Raw genomic sequence first — 21,837 nt, forward strand, 5'->3', positions numbered from 1 at the left:
ATATTCTGCACAGCACTCCCAGTCCCCACAGCCGCCTCAGCACCTGCCCCTGTCCTCTTCGGCCTCATCCTCCTCTTTAGGAGCTCCCAGTCCCAGGTACAACTCTGAGTCAGAACCTCAATCTTCCCCCTGTCAACCCTCCCAAGACCCCCTCCCTTCTCCAGGTGCACTCGTCTCCCCCAGCTACTCCACCATCAGTTCCTCCCAGAGCTCGCTGGACTCCGATCCCAGCGTCACGTCGCCCACCTGGGAGGGATGCGGTGGTGGTGGTGGTGGAGGGAGCACTAGTAATGTCGGTAACGGAGGAGGCAGAGTGGGCGGCTCTGGCAGGGAGTACACAACGCTGTCGGATGTGCCACGGGCTCGCAGACTGAGCTACCGGGAAGCGTTCCGTTCAGAGAAAAAGCGCCAAGAGCTGAGAGCACGGACAAGGAGTCCTGGTAGAGAGGAGGTGGCTCGGCTGTTCGGGGAGGAGCGCAGGTGAGCGGTTATGGATAAGTGTCTTGCCTCGACACACAGCGAAATAATACTAGACAAAGTCCCTGAACCTGATAATAAAAGCAAACATGATTAATAATCATTAATAAAGCTTATGCATTGCTGAAAGCATGCATCATGGCTGTCACCCTGTGGCAGCTGTCCATGAGCCATCTCTTGAGAATCTTTTAATATAGCTGTCCACCCTGGCCTCACAGCGGTTTGCCATTAATGATTTGGGGATTTAAATGCATGTGATAATTTCTTTTCTATTGATCTCTACCTTTTGCCCTTATTACTTTTGCTAGTCTGTTTTGTTCTTTCAATCTTTTCCAGGGGCTCCTGAACCGACCTTTCAGAGCTAATGCTCAACCAACCCTTCCATCCCTGTCCCAATGCTGTTCCCTGCTGGTCACCGCTGATTCCTGCTTTCTATCATTTCATCTTTGCCTGGAAGCACACACACAATCATACACTCTTCCACATAAATACCTGGGTTTCCACATATACTGTGCACACTTGAAACACACCACACCAATGGTTTGTACTGGTTGGTTATACATACAGTTTCTTCTTTTTTTCTACCTTGGTCTGACTTCACAAATACATTAACATTTACAATAGCAAGTGCATTGCCTCAAGGGAATGCAGACTGTGTTTCCATTGCTGCTACTTGCTACTGCAGATTGTTTTAATCAACATCCTAGATATCTTCCTTTTCTTCTCAAGTTTAATCTCATCGCATAACACTACTTTTGATTTGTTGGTGTTCCTCTGGATGTTCTCTTTCGGGATATACCGCTACCTCATGTTGCACATTGTTGATTGCAAAAAGGGACTTTGAGTCGAGAATGATGTCAAACTTTCTACATGTGAATACAACATTACGCTCTGCACACAATAAACTAAAACTACTCGTTTTATGACATTGATTTTGACTCAGAGTTGCTCTGCATATTATGCTTCTTTTTTTTTTTTTATATTCTGACTCTGCCACCATTTTGCAGCATTATGTTTCTTATGAATACGTTTATTTTACGATTTAAGATTGATGTGTTTTGTTTGCTCAGTATTTTTCTCATTCTCAGACTTTTATGTTGAGTGTAACATGAGCTGTGTATAGAGTACGACTTTGAAAAGAAAATCTTTGTGTCTCTTAGGCGTCCACAAATCATCGGGAGGTTTCGGGAGGGTCAGCATGTTGAACATATGGAAACCAGCAGCTCCAGTGAGCCCTCCTCTAACACCGCGCTAATCCAGAGACAAGGTCGCAGCGAGAGACGCTGTCTGGCCAACAAACATGTATGCTATTATCATCATTCACTGGAATTACAAAATCAGAAAAGATGTATAGGATTTACTGATTTGAATGTATATTTTATAATGAGTTATATACGCTTTCTAAACTCTTTATGGGTTATATAATTAGGGTTAATTACAATTTCAAATTTTATATTTATAGGAGATTTCACTGGATGCAGGAACAGACCGTTCAGCTCCCAGTTTGACCAGTCCCACTTTTTCCAACTTAAGAAGAGCAAAGTCACTGGACCGCAGAGTGACAGAGTCTTCAATGACGGTGAGTACTAATATTAAAGTATACAGATCTCATAAACACGTTTAGATCCAATTAAATGGCTTAGCCAGTTTAGGATTGGGATTTCATTTGCAGAGAAGGGTATGTGATCTCTCACTGCTTGTATGAAAGCTGTAAACTGCGTTCAATAGTATCTCAAGCCAATTCTGAAACACTGTAGTAGAGACTGCTTAAGCGTCAGGTTTTGGACAAGTGGAGAAGATATGAATGTCCTTATCACAGCTGGTGCCAGAGACACAGCAAAAAAAAAAATCGGGGGTAAATTCAAAACAGACATATGTATCATTATTATCTCAAAATTAAATGGGAAATAAGAACATTGAGTCCAATCAGAATGTGGCAGATTATAAAAATATTGGTATATAAAAAAAGATAGTTTTTAAGAGCTTCAAAAAGCTGGGAGGCACATTCTTGTAGTACAGAATGTGATATTACTGACATACTATGATTTAACTTCAGATAAACGACCCACCAAACACCACTGTGACTCCACACTCACGCACGCACACACACACAAACAAATATATTTTTACATATATCAATGCTGCCTGGTTGCTGAAGGTAGCACTGGTATCTTCCTGTGGTCTGACTCCTTCCAGTCTGACAAACTGCTACTGATCTGAGGTCTGTTCAGAGGGCACTGCGGGGGTGATCCATGTCAGTGTGTTGTCAGTCTCCCTGTCCAAGCTGCAGCTGCCTGAACCCCCACCCACTCACACACACATACACACACAGAGACACACGCAATCACATTCATGTACACACCACTGCCGTCACTGCTACTGCTGATTATAAATAGCCAGCACAGAAGCAGTGTCAGTCGTGTGTATGTTTGCGGGAGAGACGGAGAGAAACAGATTGTCAGCACATGAAGTGAGGGCAGTTAGCTATCAGAATGACTCTCTGCCAGACGGTGACACCACACCTGATGAAGCTCACCAAAAGAAAGGTATTGTTGAGTGAGCAGGAGGCAACTTTGGGACGAATGGTTTACTTTAGAGTCTATAAACAGACCTGAGCTTGGTGTCAATGTGCAGCAGTTTGTGTTTCACAGGGAAAGTCCAGCTCCCGCCAGTCGGTCTCTTTAGCTGGAGCAACGTATCAGGACATGCACTTCCTAAGCTGCAGGGGTGTAAACAAATGCACATAATTGCATCAGTGAAGAATAGCCCCTTTTATAATGATCTCTAAGGGAGGGAAAAAACTTTTGACGAATCCTGCTTTTCTGTCCTGCTTTTCGTTTTGTTTATGTGCTGACAAATGACATATTAAGAGGTTCAACTGGTATCTGAATTTCCCATTAATAGTGATAATAACCGTTTTTTTTAATAGTTTAATTTAAAATATTCTAGTTGCTGTACTTAATATCACATCACTCTGGTTTGTCTCTTTAACAGCCAGATCTGCTGAACTTTAAAAAAGGATGGATGACAAAGCTGTATGAAGACGGAATGGTAAATAGTTTTCATTCACAGATTAAAAGAACTGTCTCGTGACACACAACGAGATGTCATGGAATCCAATTAACGATTTTTTGTTTTCCTTTAGTGGAAGAAACACTGGTTTGTATTAACAGACCAGAGTCTGAGGTACTACAAGGACTCGATAGCTGAGGAGGTAAGACTTTACCAAGCCACTGTGAAGATGTTTGATTGTATGTGAATTAATATATTTATGTTTTATGTTGATGATGATGTTTTTTTTATTCCATAGGCTTCCGAACTGGATGGGGAGATCGACCTTTCCACATGCTGCGACGTCAAAGAGTTCCCAGTCCAGAGAAACTACGGCTTCCAAATCCAGGTGAGTGTTGAGTCTCCGTGTCATCGATTGTCCCGCATCATTAATCACCGGTGAAGATGAAAACCATTGTCTGCACTGTTCCCGTCTGCTGTCCCCTGCTAGGCTATAAACAGCCTTAGACGCTGTGCATGCAGCTGAGCTTTAGGTATCAGGTTTGACCATTTCTCATGTTGAAATGATTCTTTGTCTGCGACGAGGGATGTCACTTGACTTGTGGTCTCTCCATGCAAGACTGACATCATGGTGGTCTAAATCTGCTCCAGCCGTTGCTAGCGCCGTGTCTCTCTCTGACCCTGTGTGCCCCTCATCCTTCACAATATGTTTACCTAACCTCCTGCATTTAAAGGCCCTGTCCTTGTCAACATTTGCTCAGTAACACATCTTCACAACAACCCTGCAGTTATATTGATCCTGTGGTGAAGCCGGTGGTCTTTCTTCATATAATCCTTTGGCTTTTAAACATTTTTAGCACTTGTTCCTGGCAAATTACTGGACGTGCTGTACTTAGTGGCTGGCAATGCACACATTATCCATTTGATGTCGGCAGGGGTTTTGTTCCTGCTACATATAGATTTATATATTACACAGTTCCTGCTGCATATAGATTTATATATGTAGCAGGACCGACGCAATTACTAATCCTATGTGAGGAGAAGAGGAACTACGAGGTAATTTATTTTGTTTACATTTGCCTGAAGCAGCTTCCAGAGCTCTTTTCTGGAGGAAGTCAGAAATAGAGTAGTCGAGGGGATCGTTGTCTCTTTGGCTGAGAACAACATGGGATTGTGTGTCGAGAAATGAATAACTCCAGTATTTATATCTGCTCTCCCCGTGGTCAGACTGGATAGTGCTGTTGTTCTCTCCGTGGCTGAGCTTCAGTGTAGAGGTGAACACCCAGATGAGGTACCTGGTGTCTCAAACCTGATCACCGTGTCCTCACAGACTTTAATGCATTAAGTGTGATCTTGCAGAAATCAGACAAGTGCCACTAGAGGTCACTGTATATACAGTTAAATGTACTTCAAAAACAGTAAAGCTGAGTGCAGGAAACCTCAGTTTAATGGTGGTAGTAATTATTTTGGACTCCATGTCCAAACAAACAAGTTTGTGAAGTTGTGTTCGTATATGGAAAACAATGCCTATCTTTTGCCTCAACATATCTTAGACTGCATAGTCCCTCTCACTGAACTGAATCACAACTGACCGGTTATTCCTCATGACCCCTGGCTTCCCGAACCAGATCTGTTGCCAATGTAACCAACTCTGTTTAGAATTATTGTCGATATTAAAAATTTCCTTGCTGAAGATCAAAGATGTATGCTTTTTTGAATGACTTTTATGTCTATAATTTGGCATTACTCTATAACTTAATTTGGCAGGTTAAGTTGATGACTACTCATTGAGTTAGGTACTAAAATCTCACAGAATATCATACCTGTTCACCAAAGTTGCATAGAGCAACAACAGACTTTGGCGGAACGAAAGAGGCACCACTCTCCCTATTACAGTCAGTGTACCATCAAAACGCTGATGTTTTAGTGTGAATTTGTTGCATTATATTGCTTTAAGTCTATATCTCTGTATAAGTATGTACATCAATGCATATCTCATTTGCCTGAACTCATTTTTAAAGTCAAATCAAAGTGGCACCTCGACATTTAAAATGTCTTGTTCCATGTAATTCATTGGTGAAAGTGTTTCATTTTGACATTGAGTGTCAGAGTGTTATACTGATTTGATTTGACATCCTCTTTTACATGTGTTACAAGTCTAGATGATGTTAGACTAGTGATGACAACTTAAATTACAAACTCTTCTTCTCATCTCCGTTACACTGGTGCTTTAATGCTCTGGACACAATCATTCAATAACTCAATTTAGTTTAAAAGCACAACAGAGTAAATCAAAGGAGAAGTGAAGCCAAGAATGTTTACCTCATTTAGTTTTCATTTTTCAACATTTATCATTCTGCTCATTAAACAGCATTCAGACTGGGGTATGAGAATTTGGATAGTAACATAGAGGAAAGTTTTACTCTCGACTCAGTTCAACATGTACTTCATTAACACTTCTCTCACATGTGGTTATTATTAAGAGGTCACTTAAGTACATCAGTCAATGTAAAGTGTGTTTTTCTACCCACCTTTGTTTTCAGCAAGTGAAAGAGGAGCTTGCATTGTCTATGGCTGCATACCTTCATACCTTTTATCTAAAGCTCGAACAAAGACATGCTGACAATTTCTTTGACGTGTAACCAAAAGGTATTTTAATCGACATGTTGTCGCCATCCCTGTCAGTCCCACTAATGCCAACCCTGTCTGCCTTCAGTGCACAGAGGGAGCGTGCACCCTGTCAGCCATGACCTCTGGAATCCGCCGCAACTGGATTCAGGCCATTATGAAGAATGTGCGACCCACCATTGCCCCTGACGTCACCCGGTAAGCCCCAAAGAGGATTAACGCTTCAACCTCTGGCAGATAACAACAGCTCCTTTTCTCACTTATTTTATTTGAATCCATCTGTCCTCCTCACCCTCTCTTCCCTTCTTTCTCTTCCTCCCTCACTGGGTATGTTCAACCTGCTGCCAGGAAAAACATCTCTCTGAAACTATCCGTTCTGAAGCCCAGGTTGGAGTGCTTATGTGTTGAATATCTCCCCCCTCCTCACACAGTGATGTAACTGCTGAGCAATGTCCGCCCCAACGTGTTTGTCGTCGTACTCTATGTCATGTGATGTTGAGTAATGTCTCCGTGTCAGTTGTGCCACCGTAGTGACACAAGCTGCAATCACATCAAAATACGAGAATAATCCACCGGCCCTGCCTCGATCAGCAGCAGAGACTGATTTTGATCATTGCCATTGTGTGACTGTTCACGAAGGAACTTTTAGAAATGGTCACGATACAACAGATGAATCATAACTGAAACGGAGAAAGAAAAGAGCTTGAGTAGATGGAGAGAGGACCTGGGATATAATCATTTAGTTCTTCTGGAATTGCTCCAGATCGAAAGTTCACCTAAGGATACTTTTAACTACCCAATCATTTATTTCAGTGTTTTTAAGAGGAGTATTGCCTTTCAGAATGCTCGTCACATATAATATAGTCATGAGTTTTATTCTGCCAGTGTCTCCGAGGCAGCTCTCTCCCAGGGGAGAATGCGTGATATTTTTGGTATTTCTGCACAGACACCTCGCAGACATCTCTTGCTCATTCTTGAGCTCCTGTCCCTTCTCATTTTCCTCTTCCCGACACCTCCACGCAACAAGGTAAAAATAGATCCTTTCGTCAGGTCACTTTAAAAAAAAAAATGCTCGGCCCCTCTACATCGAAAGTGCCAATCATCACGCTCTTTACTGCAAACACATTCTTCACATTTAGCCGTTACATAAATGGTAATAACGTAGTAGCTTAAGGCTGGTGTCTGCCATCAGGCTTACCACGGATCATGAGTGAACACCAAAGCTGCTTTCAGCCCAGTGCAACGTGTGCCTTATAAATGTTCCGATGCAAATGCTTTGACTTTGATGCATTCAATGATTGTTTTTCTGTTTGTCAATCAGGGTCTCTGCAGGTGTTGAAAAAGATGTTAAAAGATAAATAATAAAAAAAAGCTTTAGAAGGTATCATTTTAATTAGCAAAAATATTTTCCCTCGCTTGCTGTGTAGGCAGTAGAGTTCGTAAAGGCTGCTCAATTCTTTCTGTGGAGTTTCAGTCAGCATCATCAAACCTATAGCAAAGAATGTCACTACTGCTACTTATAGTCGCTAAAAGGCTCATCATATCATAATAAGCATTTGAGTATTGCATATGCAGCATGGAAGTACAAATCTAATATGGTTAAAAATAATGCCAGCATACTTTCTTAACTTGCCGGGCATGATTGTTAAAATTGTATTAGATTTAATTCCATGTGGTATAAATGGTGTCTTTATAAGTCTTGGTGAAACCTGCAGAAACCCTGTGAAATGCACTGGCAATTGATACTGCACTGCTGGAATTATCTGCATTCTTGTCTTGTCCAGCAAAGGTTTGTGTAATAGTATTATCGCTTGAGTTGGTGCAAAACTAATTGTCAGCTTATGTTGAAGCCTGCCTATATATCTTTTTTATGTGCTTCATTTTTGTTCATTCAGATCTCTCCCTGATGAGAAGATAAAAGCCCAAGTGATGTTGGAGCCCTGTCCGCAGGCCACCCGTGAGCCAAGCCCCGTTCGTGAGGCCCACAGGTCTGATGTCCACAGACAGCCAGCTGGCAACCACGTCTCTGTCCCTCCCTCTGAGCTGCGTAAAAGCCGAGTTCGTGAACGCAGACCAGAGGGCCGCTCCAAGACTTACGACTGGTCTGAGTTCAAGATGGAGCAGACAGAAAAGCCTGTGAAGGAGCGAGCTGACACCGTCGATCTCAGCTCATCGTTCTCCACAACCTCCTCCTATTGCTCTCCCTCCTCTTCAGCTTCCTCTTTAGCGTCCTCTCCGGTCTCTACCTCCTCGGTATCAGGGGCTCATCCACCCTCTATGACAGAAGAAGCAGAGAAGGGGAACCTCAGGAGGGGCGCCCCTCCACACAGCACTACTAGTCCAACCCACATGCCAAATACTGTTACTGTTACCATGACTTCCACAGTAAATACAACGCCAACAGTCCAGCCATCAACACCTGAAAGCCAAGTGCAAGGGACAATGGAAGTGGACCACCCTACAGCCATGCATCCTTCTAGTGAGGATAAGAAGGACACCAGAACCTCAGGTGTACATAAAGAGATTGAGCAACGATGGCATCAGGTGGAGACCACACCTTTGAGAGAAGAGAAGCAAGTGCCCATCGCCACGGCTGCAGCAAGCTCAGCTGACTCTGAAAGGTTTCCTGCCGATGAGCTCACTGCACTGCTAGACAAAGAGGTTTGTGCACTGCCTGTGGTCAAGTACATTGTTTCATCAGACCATGTTGTGCTGTTTATTCTTATATTATCTGTCTGTCTTTGTTCAGTTGGGACAGAAGCAGAAGGAGCTGGACCAACTGCAGAAGCAGAACAACCTTTTAAAAGAACAGCTGGATGATGCGCTAGGGAGAGAACACAGTGCCAGAGAGGGCTATGTGCTGCAGGTACTACACTCACCATCCATCACACAGGATAAGTAGGTTTTAAAAACGTAACCATATACAAACAGCATAGCAACACAAGTATCGACAAAGAAATCTTAACAATGTACAAAATGTTACTGCAAGGTTTGTAAGGTCTTATACTGTATTTGCTGGTGAAACGTGTGGTGCAGTAATGTTATCAACTGTGCCACAGTACTCGATAGATTGTATATTTGTTTTGGCTCATGACAGATTGGTGTGTATTTACTGTTACTTATAGCATTCAACTAACAGGTGTGGGTGCTTTCTGAAACTGAAACTGTTAACGCATGGTTGTGGTTTTTCTTGGCATGAGTTTTCGCTAACTGTTTTTACGGAGTTTCACATCTCCTGGGAAAACAATTGATTTGATCTGATATGTTAAGGTAAGAAAAGTAATCAATAGGCCTTGCGCTGTGCTTTTTCTCTCAGTTCATCTGTGCTTTGTATGTGTCCTTTCCAAGCTTGACATCTGCATGCTGTTTTGTGTTTCATAACTGCATACATTTACTAATTTCCTTTTTTTTTGTTCACATAATAGTTATTCTGTGTTATTCACCCATTGAAGGTTTTGGTTTGTTTGTTTGTTTATTTCTTTGGGAAGGTGTGTTCATGTACACCTATGTTTTTGCAAGTCACCTCTGAAAAAGCACAGTGGAAGCGTGGAGACAGGCCCTGAACAAAAGAGGTGCTTATTAAGAAAGGAGAAAAACAAAACTTGTTTTCCTGGTAACCCCCGAGATGTGGCTCTCCGTATTTGGTAGGGGAAATATGGTGATGTCATTAATGAAATGTCTCATCAATCTTTTTCAAGAGTGCAACACCCCCTTCCTCTTCACCGCACAGAGTGCCATGGCAACGCTTGCACAAGCTTAATCAAGATTTGCAGAGCGAATTGGAGGCCCAAAGGCGCAAGCAGGACCTTGCTCAGCAGCAGATTCGGACATTAAAGAGAAGCTACACCGATGCCCAGGACGCTGTAGACCGCCACGAGGCTGACATTCAGGCTCTGCAGGGTAAACTAGCTTGTGCAATGGCTGAAATCTTGGCCAGTGAAGAGGCTGTGGCCCGAATGCGCAATGAGCTCAAGTTGGAGCAGGAGCGTTCAAAGGAACAAGAAGTAGAAAATGGAAAAAGTGAGGCCACCCTACGTGCCCAGCTAAAGGACAGTGAGGACAAACTCCGTGAAGTAGAGGCCTGCCTCCTAGAGAGGAACCAGGCCCTCAGGCACCTCGAGCACCAGCAGGCCCTGCAACGAGACCACATTAGAGAGGTACAAAGGTTGCAGGAGAGGTTGCAAGAGGTGACTGCTCGACTCATTGCTACTGAGGAGGGCCAAGCTTTGAAGGAGGAGCGTCTGAGGAAGGAGCAGCATAGCATGCAAGAGAGTCATGAGAGGGAAAGACAGAATCTGTGCAGAAAATTAACTCAGGCTGAAATCACCCAAAAAGAGATGGAGGACAATCTGCTTGAGGCAGAACAGCAGGTAGAGGCTCTGTTGAGAGGGAGGCGCTCCTCCGGAGGCAAAGAATGCAGTGAGGAAATGTTGAAGGTACAAGAGGAACTGACTCATAAGCTTGACATGGTTGAGTCACTGAGGGAGAGCGTTCGGAGGCTGGAAGAAGAGAAGAGCCACCTAACTTGCCGTTGTCAGGAGCTTATCAACCAGATTGCAGAAGCTGACCGTGAGGTGAATAAGCTTCGCAAATGTCTGGAAACTGAAGAAGCTGAGTACTACACGCTGGAGCAGTCATATGATAGGGCTACTCAGGAGTTTCAGAAAATGAGTCAGTTCCTTAGGGAAAAAGAGGAAGAGATCCGGCAGACTAAGGAGATGTATGAACGGCTAGTGGAACGCAAGGAAGAGGACCTAAAAGAGGCACTTATTAAAATGACAGTTCTTGGCAGCAGCTTGGAGGAAACAGAACAGAAGTTGCAAGCAAAGGAGGAGCTTCTCTGTCATATGAATCGGAGCCTCTTAGAAAAGGTTGAGCCCTGTAGTGCTGAAAAGGATCTGCAAGCCAAGCTTGTGGTCGCAGAGGACCGTATCGCGGAGCTCGAACAGCATCTCAATGCCCTGCAGTTGGGCTACGCTGACCTACAAATGGAAAGACATAAGACCCCAGAGCTGAGGAAAAAGGGAAGGGTTAAAACATCAGCCTCCATATCACCAAACACAGAACTTTCTCTTTCATTTAATAATACATCCAAGTCAGAGAACGCCCCAGATGACCAGGAGTCTCTAGCTAAGAGATCAAGGATACGTTTTTCCAGTATTCAGTGCCAAAAATACATTAGCTTAGAGGGCCTGGTCACGGGCCAAGCAAGTAGTGGTCATGTGGAGACAGGACAAAAAGATGACCAAGATGTAAATCAAGACATTGGTTTAACTGGAGGAAATATCTCCTCTGATATGCCGCATACCAGTGACCCAGAGAAGTTTATCTCCATCATACATGCCCTCGAAACTAAACTGCTTGCCACTGAGGACAAGCTAAGGAACCTCACGCAAAATCTAGAAGAGCAGCAATCCACCCAAGAAGACGACATGTCCAAAATTGATGTACAGATGACAGAAACAGACCATCACCCAGAGAAAGAGTTGAGTTCTGGGATGCAGAGTAGTTGTCTTGCCAATAAGCATTATGCCAAGGCTCTGATGTGTGTTGAAAAGAGTCGAGAGAAAGTCAGTGTTATTCTCACTGGTTCTCATACTTCCACTGGTTCGCAGCTGCATTCATTGTCCGAGATAGAGAGCGATTTGTTCAATGCATCACTGTACATCCAACAAGGACAAAAGACGTTGGAAGAACAAACACCAGCTGTCCATCAGAATCAAACCCCAGAGACTCGAGATAGAGAAGCTCTTCAGCTCTTTGCCAAAACCTTGTCTTTTGAGGCAGTAATTTTGAATAAAATGGCTTTATTGATACAAACGTCAAAGTCTGACATTCTACATGCTCTTGCAGAGATATGGGAAGACATCGACAACATTAAAAAGAGTGATAGAGATTGCTTGGCTATAGTTTATGCTGATGTCTTGACCAGGAAGCTGATGTTAGAGAGTGCATTCTGGCAGGAGTTGGAGAAAACTGAGGCAGATGTTGCAAAATGCAAAGAGGGCAGTGCGTCAGCTGATGTAAATGATGCCACAATCTTTAACACCTTCATTAAAGCAGAACTAGTTTACTCTATTCAAAACCTTAAGCTTTGCTATGAAGAGAAATTCAAAATACTGAAAAGGGAGTTGACTGAAGCTCACTCGAACCTAAATCAAAGGGAAATGGCTCTGAAAGCGATTATTGAAGCTTCCAAAAGGCCTGATTTGAAAAGTGTAATAAAGGAAGTCAAAAATAACTTTGGCTTTAATAAACAAAGGTTAGCTGACGTTCAACCCCCTGAACTTGCTCCTTACATGGAGCAGATTGAAATGGAAGCAGCGAGAGACCTGGCTGAGGAAATTGTAGACCGACACTTGGCTGAAGAAATGCCCTCTTGTGGTGTTGACTCTATTGATACGCTGCAAAATGCACATGACAATCTGGCCAATGAGCTTCAGCGACAAGCAGCAATCCTCCATAAGTACGCTCAAGAGATGGAAGGTGGTGAAACCCATCCAGGGCTGGCTAAAATGATTCGGGCTCTTTTTGGTCAGCAAACCTCAGAGAATTTCTCTAGTACCTCTGTGTGTATGCGTGAAGCCCTAGTTCAGGCTCAGGTGGCTTATGTGGCATGTAGGTTACGGGCAATGCATGAACAGGACTTGGGTTGGTGCAAACAGACAGGTCAGAACATGGATGCTCTTGTCCAGCAGCATGCCCACAATGTCAGTGCAATCCAAGAAAAGTTTGAAGCATCCTTACAGGAGGAGCGCCTGAGTTTCACGCAGACAGTGGCCACTATTGAAATGGAGAACCAAACCCTGAGGAGTGAGATCAGCCAACGTGTGAATCAGCTCTCCCAGCAGCAGGAGCAACTGGCCCTCCTGGAGGAACACTACCGGAAGGACACTGAAAACCTGAATCAGATGCACAAGAAAGAGCTACAGCGAGCAGAGCAAGGCTGTGCTTCAACAGAGCTGGCCCTCATTGAGACAATGGCCGACAGCCAACAGAAGTTAGAGGTTCTCCTGGTGGACATGGATACCATGAAGGAGCAGCAACAGGGTCATGTGAAGAAACTGGAGGAGCAGTTTGAACAGAGGATCTGTGAGCTCCAGCACATCCACACAGAGGAGATTGAAAAGTTACATTCCCAGTATGTGGAAAACATTCAGTGTCTCAAAGAGCACCTGAAGGTCAAAAAGGGTCCTGAGGTTTCACAGTCGCTACCGTGTGATGAGGCCATAATGCCAATGGAAGAGGAGGAGCAGGGGAAGGGGGAAGATGCTCAAAATATGTCCGAGGTGGACTCAATGGTGGTTCTCAAGGACCGGATCCAGGAGCTGGAGACTCAGATGAACACCATGAGGGACGAACTGGAGAACAAGCACCTCGAAGGAGATGTGGCCAGCCTGAGAGAGAAATACCAGAGAGACTTTGAAAGTCTTAAGGTTTTTGCTCTTTCAATATTTTGTTAGTTTTATCTGTTTGTGTCAGTGATAGACTAGTAGATAAATAGAGGATTATTTTTAATTAACCTGTTGCTTTTGTTCGTCAATGAACTAATATTCGATAATAATTTGGAATTGGGAAATGGTGTGATTTCAGAATAACCGCAAAACCTACATTCATAAGTGTGCAAACTCTATAATAGTTGTAATCAGAGCTCTTAGGGATGTCCTTCTTGCTTTTTTTGTTATCTTCCGCAATATATATATTTAGCTTTTTAGCCACGTTAGCTGTCTGGTTTTAGGAAATTTCTTTTCAGTTCACCTTTTTGTTCTAGACCGAGATATATAGGTATATTTAACCATGAACCATAAAAACTTTTATTTCACTGAAGAATGTAAAGAGCATGTGTATTCGTTTGTATTTTACAAAAAATATTTCATATATTGCATTAATTCAAATTCTACGAATTTAGTTGTATTTTATTTCCTCTTATATGTAGTTGTTTAAAATAAAGGTAGTGGTTAAACTGTAAAATACCAATCCTCAATTATAATTACTTTCTAAATAATTTCTTTTAAAATGAGGGTTTGATATAAACAACTTAACTTTTAATATATATATATATATTGGCCATTATATCGGTATTTGAAAAACATCCATATGTTGCTTGGGCTCTAAATATAAAGCTCTATTTATATTATATTTATATTATATTAAAACTATATTTGGAACATAAAGCCTGTGTCACAGTTTGAATACATCACATGATATATTATAATATATGGTATAATGTCTTGATAGTCTTTGAATACTTTAAGTTGAGAAGTGGCCGAAAATGTGGATCTGGTTACACCAATGAATTAATATGGGACATCCTTAGAAGTTTTACATTATCAAGCCAAAGGAATCAATTACAAGTTGTCATGACTTAAGCACACTCAGACAATTACATATCCAAAATGTCTCATTAATCCCTAAAGAGCCTCTTCATTCGTGCATTACTGACACACTATTTCCCATATTCAAAACTAGAGGGAAGTCTTCTCTATAACCGACAAAAGTGCAGCCTCGCTGGATTAGAATTGAACTGCTTTAACTCGCTACCTTTAACATAACTGTGTTTGAAAATCCTAAAAAGGCTTGCATGACTCCTGTCACTGATTTTGCATGACACACCATGTAGTGAGCTAGAACAGTAATCGATGATGCACTGAATCTATAGTCACAAAATAGAATGCAGGTGTTGTATTGTGTGCACAATGAATTATGTGATGAAAGAATCCGGACCCTTTGGAATTTTAGGCCACGTGTGAACGTGGGTTTGCTGCAATGGAAGATACCCACCACAAGGTGATAGAAGACATCCAGAGGCAGCATCAGAGGGAGATCTGCAAACTCATGGAAGAGCGAGAGAGACTCTTAGCTGAGGAAACTGCTGCGACAATCGCTGGTAAAGATATTAATTCTGATACCACCCATAATCGCTGAGGTTGAAACAACGCTGTCATACTCTAACTGAATGTGGTTGATCGATCTTCACTGCAGCTATTGAAGCTATGAAAAATGCACACAAGGAGGAGCTGGAGAAGAACCAGCGCTCCCCAGTGAGTGGACTGAACTCTGACATCGATGAGCTTCGCTTACAATATGAGTATGTTATTTTTAATTTACGAAATGATCCATCCTCTTTTATCTTAAGGAAAACTATAAACACATGTAAATATCAGACTCCAGCTGATCTTCTGATGCTGTGATTGTCCAGGGAGGAGCTGCAGTCCATCCAGAGAGAGCTGGAGGTGCTGTCCGAGCAGTACTCTCAGAAGTGTCTGGAGAACGCTCACCTGAACCAGGCGCTGGAGGCCGAGAGGCAGGCCCTCAGGCAGTGTCAGAGAGAGAACCAGGAGCTAAATGCTCACAACCAGGTATGAAAACAATGCATGTAAATACACATAAGAAAACCATCACTGTCCATAGAGATGCAGAGTAATGTGTGTCTGTTTGGCAGGAATTGAATAATCGAATGAGTGCGGAGATCATCCGGATGCGCTCCTGTTACAGCGGTGAAATGGCGCTGTCACCACTTACCCAAGGCAAAGATGTGTATGAACTAGAGGTTTGTGCACACACACACACACACACACACACACACACACACACACACACACACACACACACACACACACACACACACACACACACACACACACATACACACACAAAAATTCTATTGACTTGCTCTTTAATCTCTTTAATCTAATTGGGTTTCTTTTTGCATCTTATAGGTGTTGCTACGTATTAAGGAGTCCGAGATCCAGTATCTTAAACAGGAAATCCACTCTTTGAAAGATGAACTGCAGTCTGCTTTAAGGGTAAGAAAAACAAATGTATTTAATGAAGCCATGTTACCTCCACCCGTTTGTCTTTTAACCGAATAAAAAAAAAAATCATTAACCTTCATTCCTCCAGGACAAGAAATATGCCACAGACAAATATAAGGGCATCTATACAGAGCTCAGCATAGTGAAAGCAAAGGCCGACTGTGACATCAGCAAACTGAAGGAGAAACTGCTCATCGCCACGGAAGCTTTAGGCGAGAAGACGGTCGATGGAACAGTCACATCTGGATACGGTACAGAGAGTAAACAATTTTTTTATTATTAAAGCACTGGTTGAACTGAAATTTCTCATACCAAAGTTTATTATTTTTATTTAGAAATTAGACCATTTATGAGCCATGTCATGAAACTTCTGACACAGATAACGACCTGTGTAGCTGAAAATTACACTTCATAGAATAATTCATGAGGTAAATGATGATAGTAACATTAATTTGTTTTCTCTTTTTAGATATCATGAAATCAAAGAGTAATCCAGATATCATAAAAAAAGAAAAATCAGCAGCCTCCAGGCAGCTGAGAGGCATAAGGTCAAAGGTGAGTTGTTCTTTTTCTGGTTAATGGCATATTATTTCAAATTCAAACACACACACACACTCTAAAGTTACCATGTCAGTTTGCTGTGTGTGTGACATTGTGTATTCAGGTTGTGTTGTGCAGACTTGTCACACATTGTTGTAGAAGTGTATTCCAAAATTGTTGATCAGGACGCTGTCGGTGAAAAGTCCCATTAGTCTGTCATCTGTCTGTTCTGTCCATCAGTCTGTCACTGAACAGGTCTCAATGGATAGCTGACACTCCCATTGCGGGTTGATTCCCCCCCAGTCCCCACCCCAAGACGTGCTGTAGGTATAGCATGATGTAGAGCAAAGCATGCCCTAACCCCCCCCCCCCCCTCGCATGATCTCCCATATCCTCCCCCAACTTTGTCCCAGCCTGCACCACCAAAGCAAACTTTTAGCGATTTTCACCACGAATTGGATGAGAAAATCAAAACCTCTTTTGTAAATATCAATGTATAACCAGTTAGATTAGCATGTAAACTGGAAAGGAAGGAAGCAGCTATTGCCGGGTTAGATCATAGACAGCTTATAAAAAGGAATGATCTTCTTCTTTATCACTGAAGGAAATATTATGAGATCAGGTAAATAGGTTTGGTTGGTGTCAGAGGATTATTTCATCCTCCTGATGAATCCTTTTGTTTGTGAGTCTTTGAATCTGTGTTTGAATCTCTTGCTCTTGTGTGGCATGACCGTATTCCTTCCTAACCACCTTTTCCTGTGCGTCTTACTGTTTGACCTAAAGTACAGTTTGTCATCCAGAGCAGAGAAATCTGTGGGTTCAACAGGTTCTTAAAACATGTGTGTGGTGTTGTCTGAGTGTTTTTGTGTTTTTTGAATACCTTTCTTTTGCCCACATCTGCCCTCACCATCTGTTAAAGATGATTCACTTTCCTCTCCATATCCTCCACAGAGCCTGAAAGAGGGACTTACTGTGCAGGAGCGCATGAAGCTTTTTGAGGCAAAAGATTCCAAAAAGATTTGAACATCAAGAATCTGAAGTTTCTCTTTCCTTGTCTTGGTTTCTGGTCCGAAAGAGCAGCATCACCTGAAGACTCTCCTAGGAAATAGAGACAATTCTTCACTAAGGTCAATTCTGAACATGGACCTGCTGCTTCCATGCCTTTGATAAGTTGTCATTAGTTTGATTGATTTTTTTGTAATTAATATAAAACAGTTTTTTTGAATAAATCCTGTGTTAGATCTCTTTAAAGAATATATAGATGTATAATCTGTCCAAACTGGAGACGTGTCAAATAAGCTGTGAGAGGGATTCACGACAACATTTTTATTGATCCTCCAAAATGCCAAAACAGCCAGCAGTACACAGTATAAGTAATAATATATATTTCCCAATATGAATGGAGTATCTGCTGTATTTTATTATTGTTACATTTTCTATATCTAATGATTTGAAATGTGTTTAAGGTTGCACCAGTTGTGTTGTACATAACTACTGGATATATGTCAGAGTATGGTTTGCTGTTGATCGTTTGGGGCATCTGCTGTATTATAACTATGGTTTGACTGGTAGTGGAGAAAAAATGTGATGCTTAACTTGCTTGTGTATGAGAGTTTTATAGGAAACAAAAAGAGGGAGTGTCTGTGTGTGAAGGGGGAGATGGGGGCGGGTGGGATTGCACTTATCACTTGACTACTTGTGGAAGCTTTTTTTTTTTTTCTCCGTCTCAAATCGGTGTAGTGGCATTGAGTCGATTATTGCAGTGCAACCAAACATCCTGACTTCTGTGGTGAACAGCCGTGACTTGTTAGTGATACTGGATTTCATTTTTTATTTTTAAAGTTTCTCTAAACCTGAATTTGTGTTTGCTCAGTTTCGACTCATGATGTGAGAGGGTATCATCTCATATAATAACCAGTTGGGACTTTGCATGACTGTACAGAACTGCAGAATGATCACGTTGCCTCATTTTCCTACTTTCATGCTTTAGTGTGGAGCTCTTTGACACTTATTAAGCTTGGCTTTGCAAGTCCTACTGCTTAGGTGGTGTTGAGATTGAAATGTTTTTACTGTAAGCGGCAGTCTTGAAGCACTTGGCCCAGTCCCTGACCTCCCACTGAAATCTAGTCGTGCCTCAACTGAGTGAAGAATATAAACATCCATAAAACCTGTGCAGCTATGGATACACACTGTATAGTATTCAAACCACGCCTTGTATATATATATATGCCACACAGAGACGACTTCTGTGTTTTGTTTTAAACTTGTACCTTGCTCACTAGCTCTATATGAAATATATATATATGAATATTTTTTATTTTCATTTGAATGTATAACGTCAAATAAATGAAGTGTTTGGAAATTCTGCAGTTGCTTTTTTTTCAAACAAATGCTCACATGGACTCGAGGATGACCTCCCAATCGCTCTGTCGTTTTATGTATCGTTTTGATTGTGACATACATTTATGTAATAAATTTGAACTCTAATCCAAATAATTGAAGATATCCTGATCACACTTTGGTGGTTAAATGTCAGCCACATTGACCTGACAAAACCCCTTTTTGCCTCATGAATGACTCGGTACATTCACTGCCTCAATACAAATCTGAGATACTTTTACTTGTCTTGAGTATCTCCATTTCATTTATCTTTCTGTCTTTGTTTGAGGTTTTTGTTTTAGACGCATATCAAAGCTTCTGACAGTAAATTACTGGTTTCAAATATTTTGTCCACAGGAGGGCGCTATCAGCAGGGCCTGGCTTCACCTCCGCTACAGCGCAAAGTCATGCTGCTGTCCTGCCTGGTGCTTTGCTCATAAACTCATTAGCAACTTTAAGATTCTAATGAGACATTGATCATAAATTTATGGCTGACGCTGAACTCATAATATAAAACGTAAGAATTAAATCTTGCTCTTATAAAGCACAGCAGGATCTATAAGATTTATCCTTTTGACAAAATCAAGGAAATAAACATAAAAACAGACATTTTTACTAAATATTACATCGGTAAGTATTTGCGATGGTGCACATAGTTGATTTATGTATAGGATGCGTTAAACTGTGTGTGTGTGGGTTTGAGTGAACTTGTTTGTATTAAGATTGAAAACCGGGAGCCACGGTACTTGTGGGGTCCGTCAGCTTAGGGGACCAAACTGCTGTGCTTCACTTGAGGGTTAAAGTTACGGTTTAGAGGGACTAGGTTATATAAATCAACTGTGTGCCCATTGATGCAGTAAGACAAGGATGTGTGTTTGTGTATAATATGTAAAACACCTTTTTAATTCTAAATATTTATTTTTAAATTAGTGTTAGAACAGAGGCTTATTTTTATGATTATTTGTTATAATTCGGATATTTCTCAAGTATTAAATCGAAATCAAACAAATTAATTAAGAGGTGCTTGGACGTCTCCAGGCTCATTGTCCTGTGGAAGCTCTTCTGGTCCTGGCAGCTGTGACCTTTGCAGCTGCATCTCGACCGTGTGAGAGAGTGGTGACGGGACCAGGGGACGTACCACCCAGCGCTAGGTGCCCCTCCTGGGGGCAGACAGGTACTCGGGCCCCGGGGTCCCTGACCTTTACAGGGGTTCAGGATTCGGCAGCAGAGACACAGGTAAGTCCACTGACGGTGACTTAGCTCGAGGAGCTAGTTCACCTTTAGCAGGGGCGTTTCTAGGGTTGAGGGGCTTAGCCCCTAAGGATGCTGAATGTTTGCGCCCGCAAAAATTCAGCATCCTTAGGGGCTAAAAGAAGTAGGAGTTCAATCTTGCCTTCTATTTTTCTTCCACAGATGGCGACATAATTCTGAAGACCCAAGCCTCCCCTGTGTTTACGGATGACGATGTCACCTTGTGTTATCAGCATCAGAGCGGCAAACACAAACAAACCAGCTTCTTTAAAAACGGAGCATTGATTGACTCTAACAGTTCGTCCGGTTCAGACCGAGTCATAAAGATGACTCTTAAGAATGTGACACGGGAAGATGAAGGCTTCTACAGGTGTGCGTCCCACGACAGACAGCTGCAGAGTCCAGAGAGCTGGTTATCAGTGAGACCGGACAGAGGTCAGCTGAACATCATCACTCTGCTGTGTGTTCTATAGAAGTGGATCAGTGTCACATATCAACTGTTGTTTCTTTTAGGAAACTTCACATCAGAGGTGACTCCAGCCTCCACTGGTATTTTTCTTATTCATAGACATCTACTTGTTTTGGAGGAAATACTCAATATTAATCAACACATTTTCCATTATTGAGTGAAGCCTTTTGGTTGTCTGGTTCTCCTCCTGCTCTGTCTTTTCATCAAGGTCTAATTTCATCAGGAAGATCCCTCAGGATCTAATGAGATGAAAGAAACTACAATGGGACTCAGTAGAGCGCATATTCAACAAGGCCCAGCAGTCCCCTTAAATACAATCAAGCTGCACCAAATTTCACACACTCATAGATATCAGTCCTCTACATACGGCAGATTTTTTTCATTAAGGTCCAAGAATTATTCCCTAGGAAAACGTTTTAAAAGCACAATGTTAAAGAAAGAGTTAAAAAATGACTGGATCAGCTTAATACCAAAATACAGTGGGCCCTTTCCTGACACTTACTACATCTGTCTGCCAAGTTGATTGGAAATCCAATTGTTGTTGTTATTATAACAGTTTTATTTATTTAAACAAGTATTATGTCATCTTGATCAGGTTCCTGGAAATGGATCATTGCTTCATGTGGGGTTCTACTTCTGATCGTCATTCCTTTGACTGTTTGGCTCGTTTGTCACTACAGGTTAGTATTTATAAAATCTTCATCCGTCTTGACTTCCTACTTTCTACTGCATGAACGACAAGCCCAACAGGTGGTGAAGTAAATGATTCACTGCCTGTTGTATTTTCTTGAAGGTACCAGAAGTTCTGCACTTGGAGCTGCTGGCCTGTTTCCAAACAGGAAGTTCCAGCAGGGGTGCTTCCTGCCACCAAGTTGGATGTGACGGAGGTGCAGTGGGACCTGTCCTGGATGGAGATGTCCAACCTGTTGGAAAAGGATTCTTATTGTGGCACTTAAAGGGAAACTCTCTTCTGAAGCCCAGAGACTTAACTATTGGGTCAAACCTATGAGAAAGCTCAGTCAGTGCTGCAATTTGTAGTATTTCATGGTCACATGTCAAAATAGTGCTACCTGATATATTTTTGAATTGAATTAAATGAGATGTTTAGGATTTATAAGGATGACTACATTTGCTGATGGTGCAGATTTGATAGCTTCCAATACAAATGTTATTGTTTCAGTTGTCACATTTGTCAATGTCAATACTCTTGCACATTTAAACTTCTCTCCTTTGAGTACATATTGAAACTAAGAATCTCATTTGTTA

The 21,837-nt window shown here is 42.0% G+C and overlaps 1 protein-coding gene across 7 annotated transcripts; it reads left to right on the plus strand.

The window, feature by feature from the left end:
* Positions 1–18,834, plus strand: si:ch73-103b11.2 (centrosome-associated protein CEP250; the record flags this gene model as incomplete). Of its 7 annotated transcripts, none has more annotated exon segments than XR_008333266.1 (20): positions 1–480; positions 1,638–1,779; positions 1,940–2,056; positions 3,472–3,528; positions 3,623–3,691; positions 3,788–3,877; positions 6,206–6,315; positions 6,466–6,504; positions 8,013–8,778; positions 8,867–8,983; positions 9,816–13,553; positions 14,857–15,004; positions 15,100–15,205; positions 15,317–15,476; positions 15,560–15,667; positions 15,837–15,923; positions 16,021–16,192; positions 16,402–16,487; positions 16,713–16,795; positions 17,424–18,834. XR_008333266.1 is itself a non-coding variant. In XM_053413276.1 (19 exon segments), coding segments are annotated over 19 exon segments (6,664 nt in total), but the record flags the coding sequence as incomplete, so codon positions are not given.
* Between the last annotated feature and the right edge of the window lie 3,003 nt (positions 18,835–21,837).

This window comes from Pleuronectes platessa, chromosome 21, assembly GCF_947347685.1.
Source record: "Pleuronectes platessa chromosome 21, fPlePla1.1, whole genome shotgun sequence".
NCBI lineage: Eukaryota > Metazoa > Chordata > Actinopteri > Pleuronectiformes > Pleuronectidae > Pleuronectes > Pleuronectes platessa.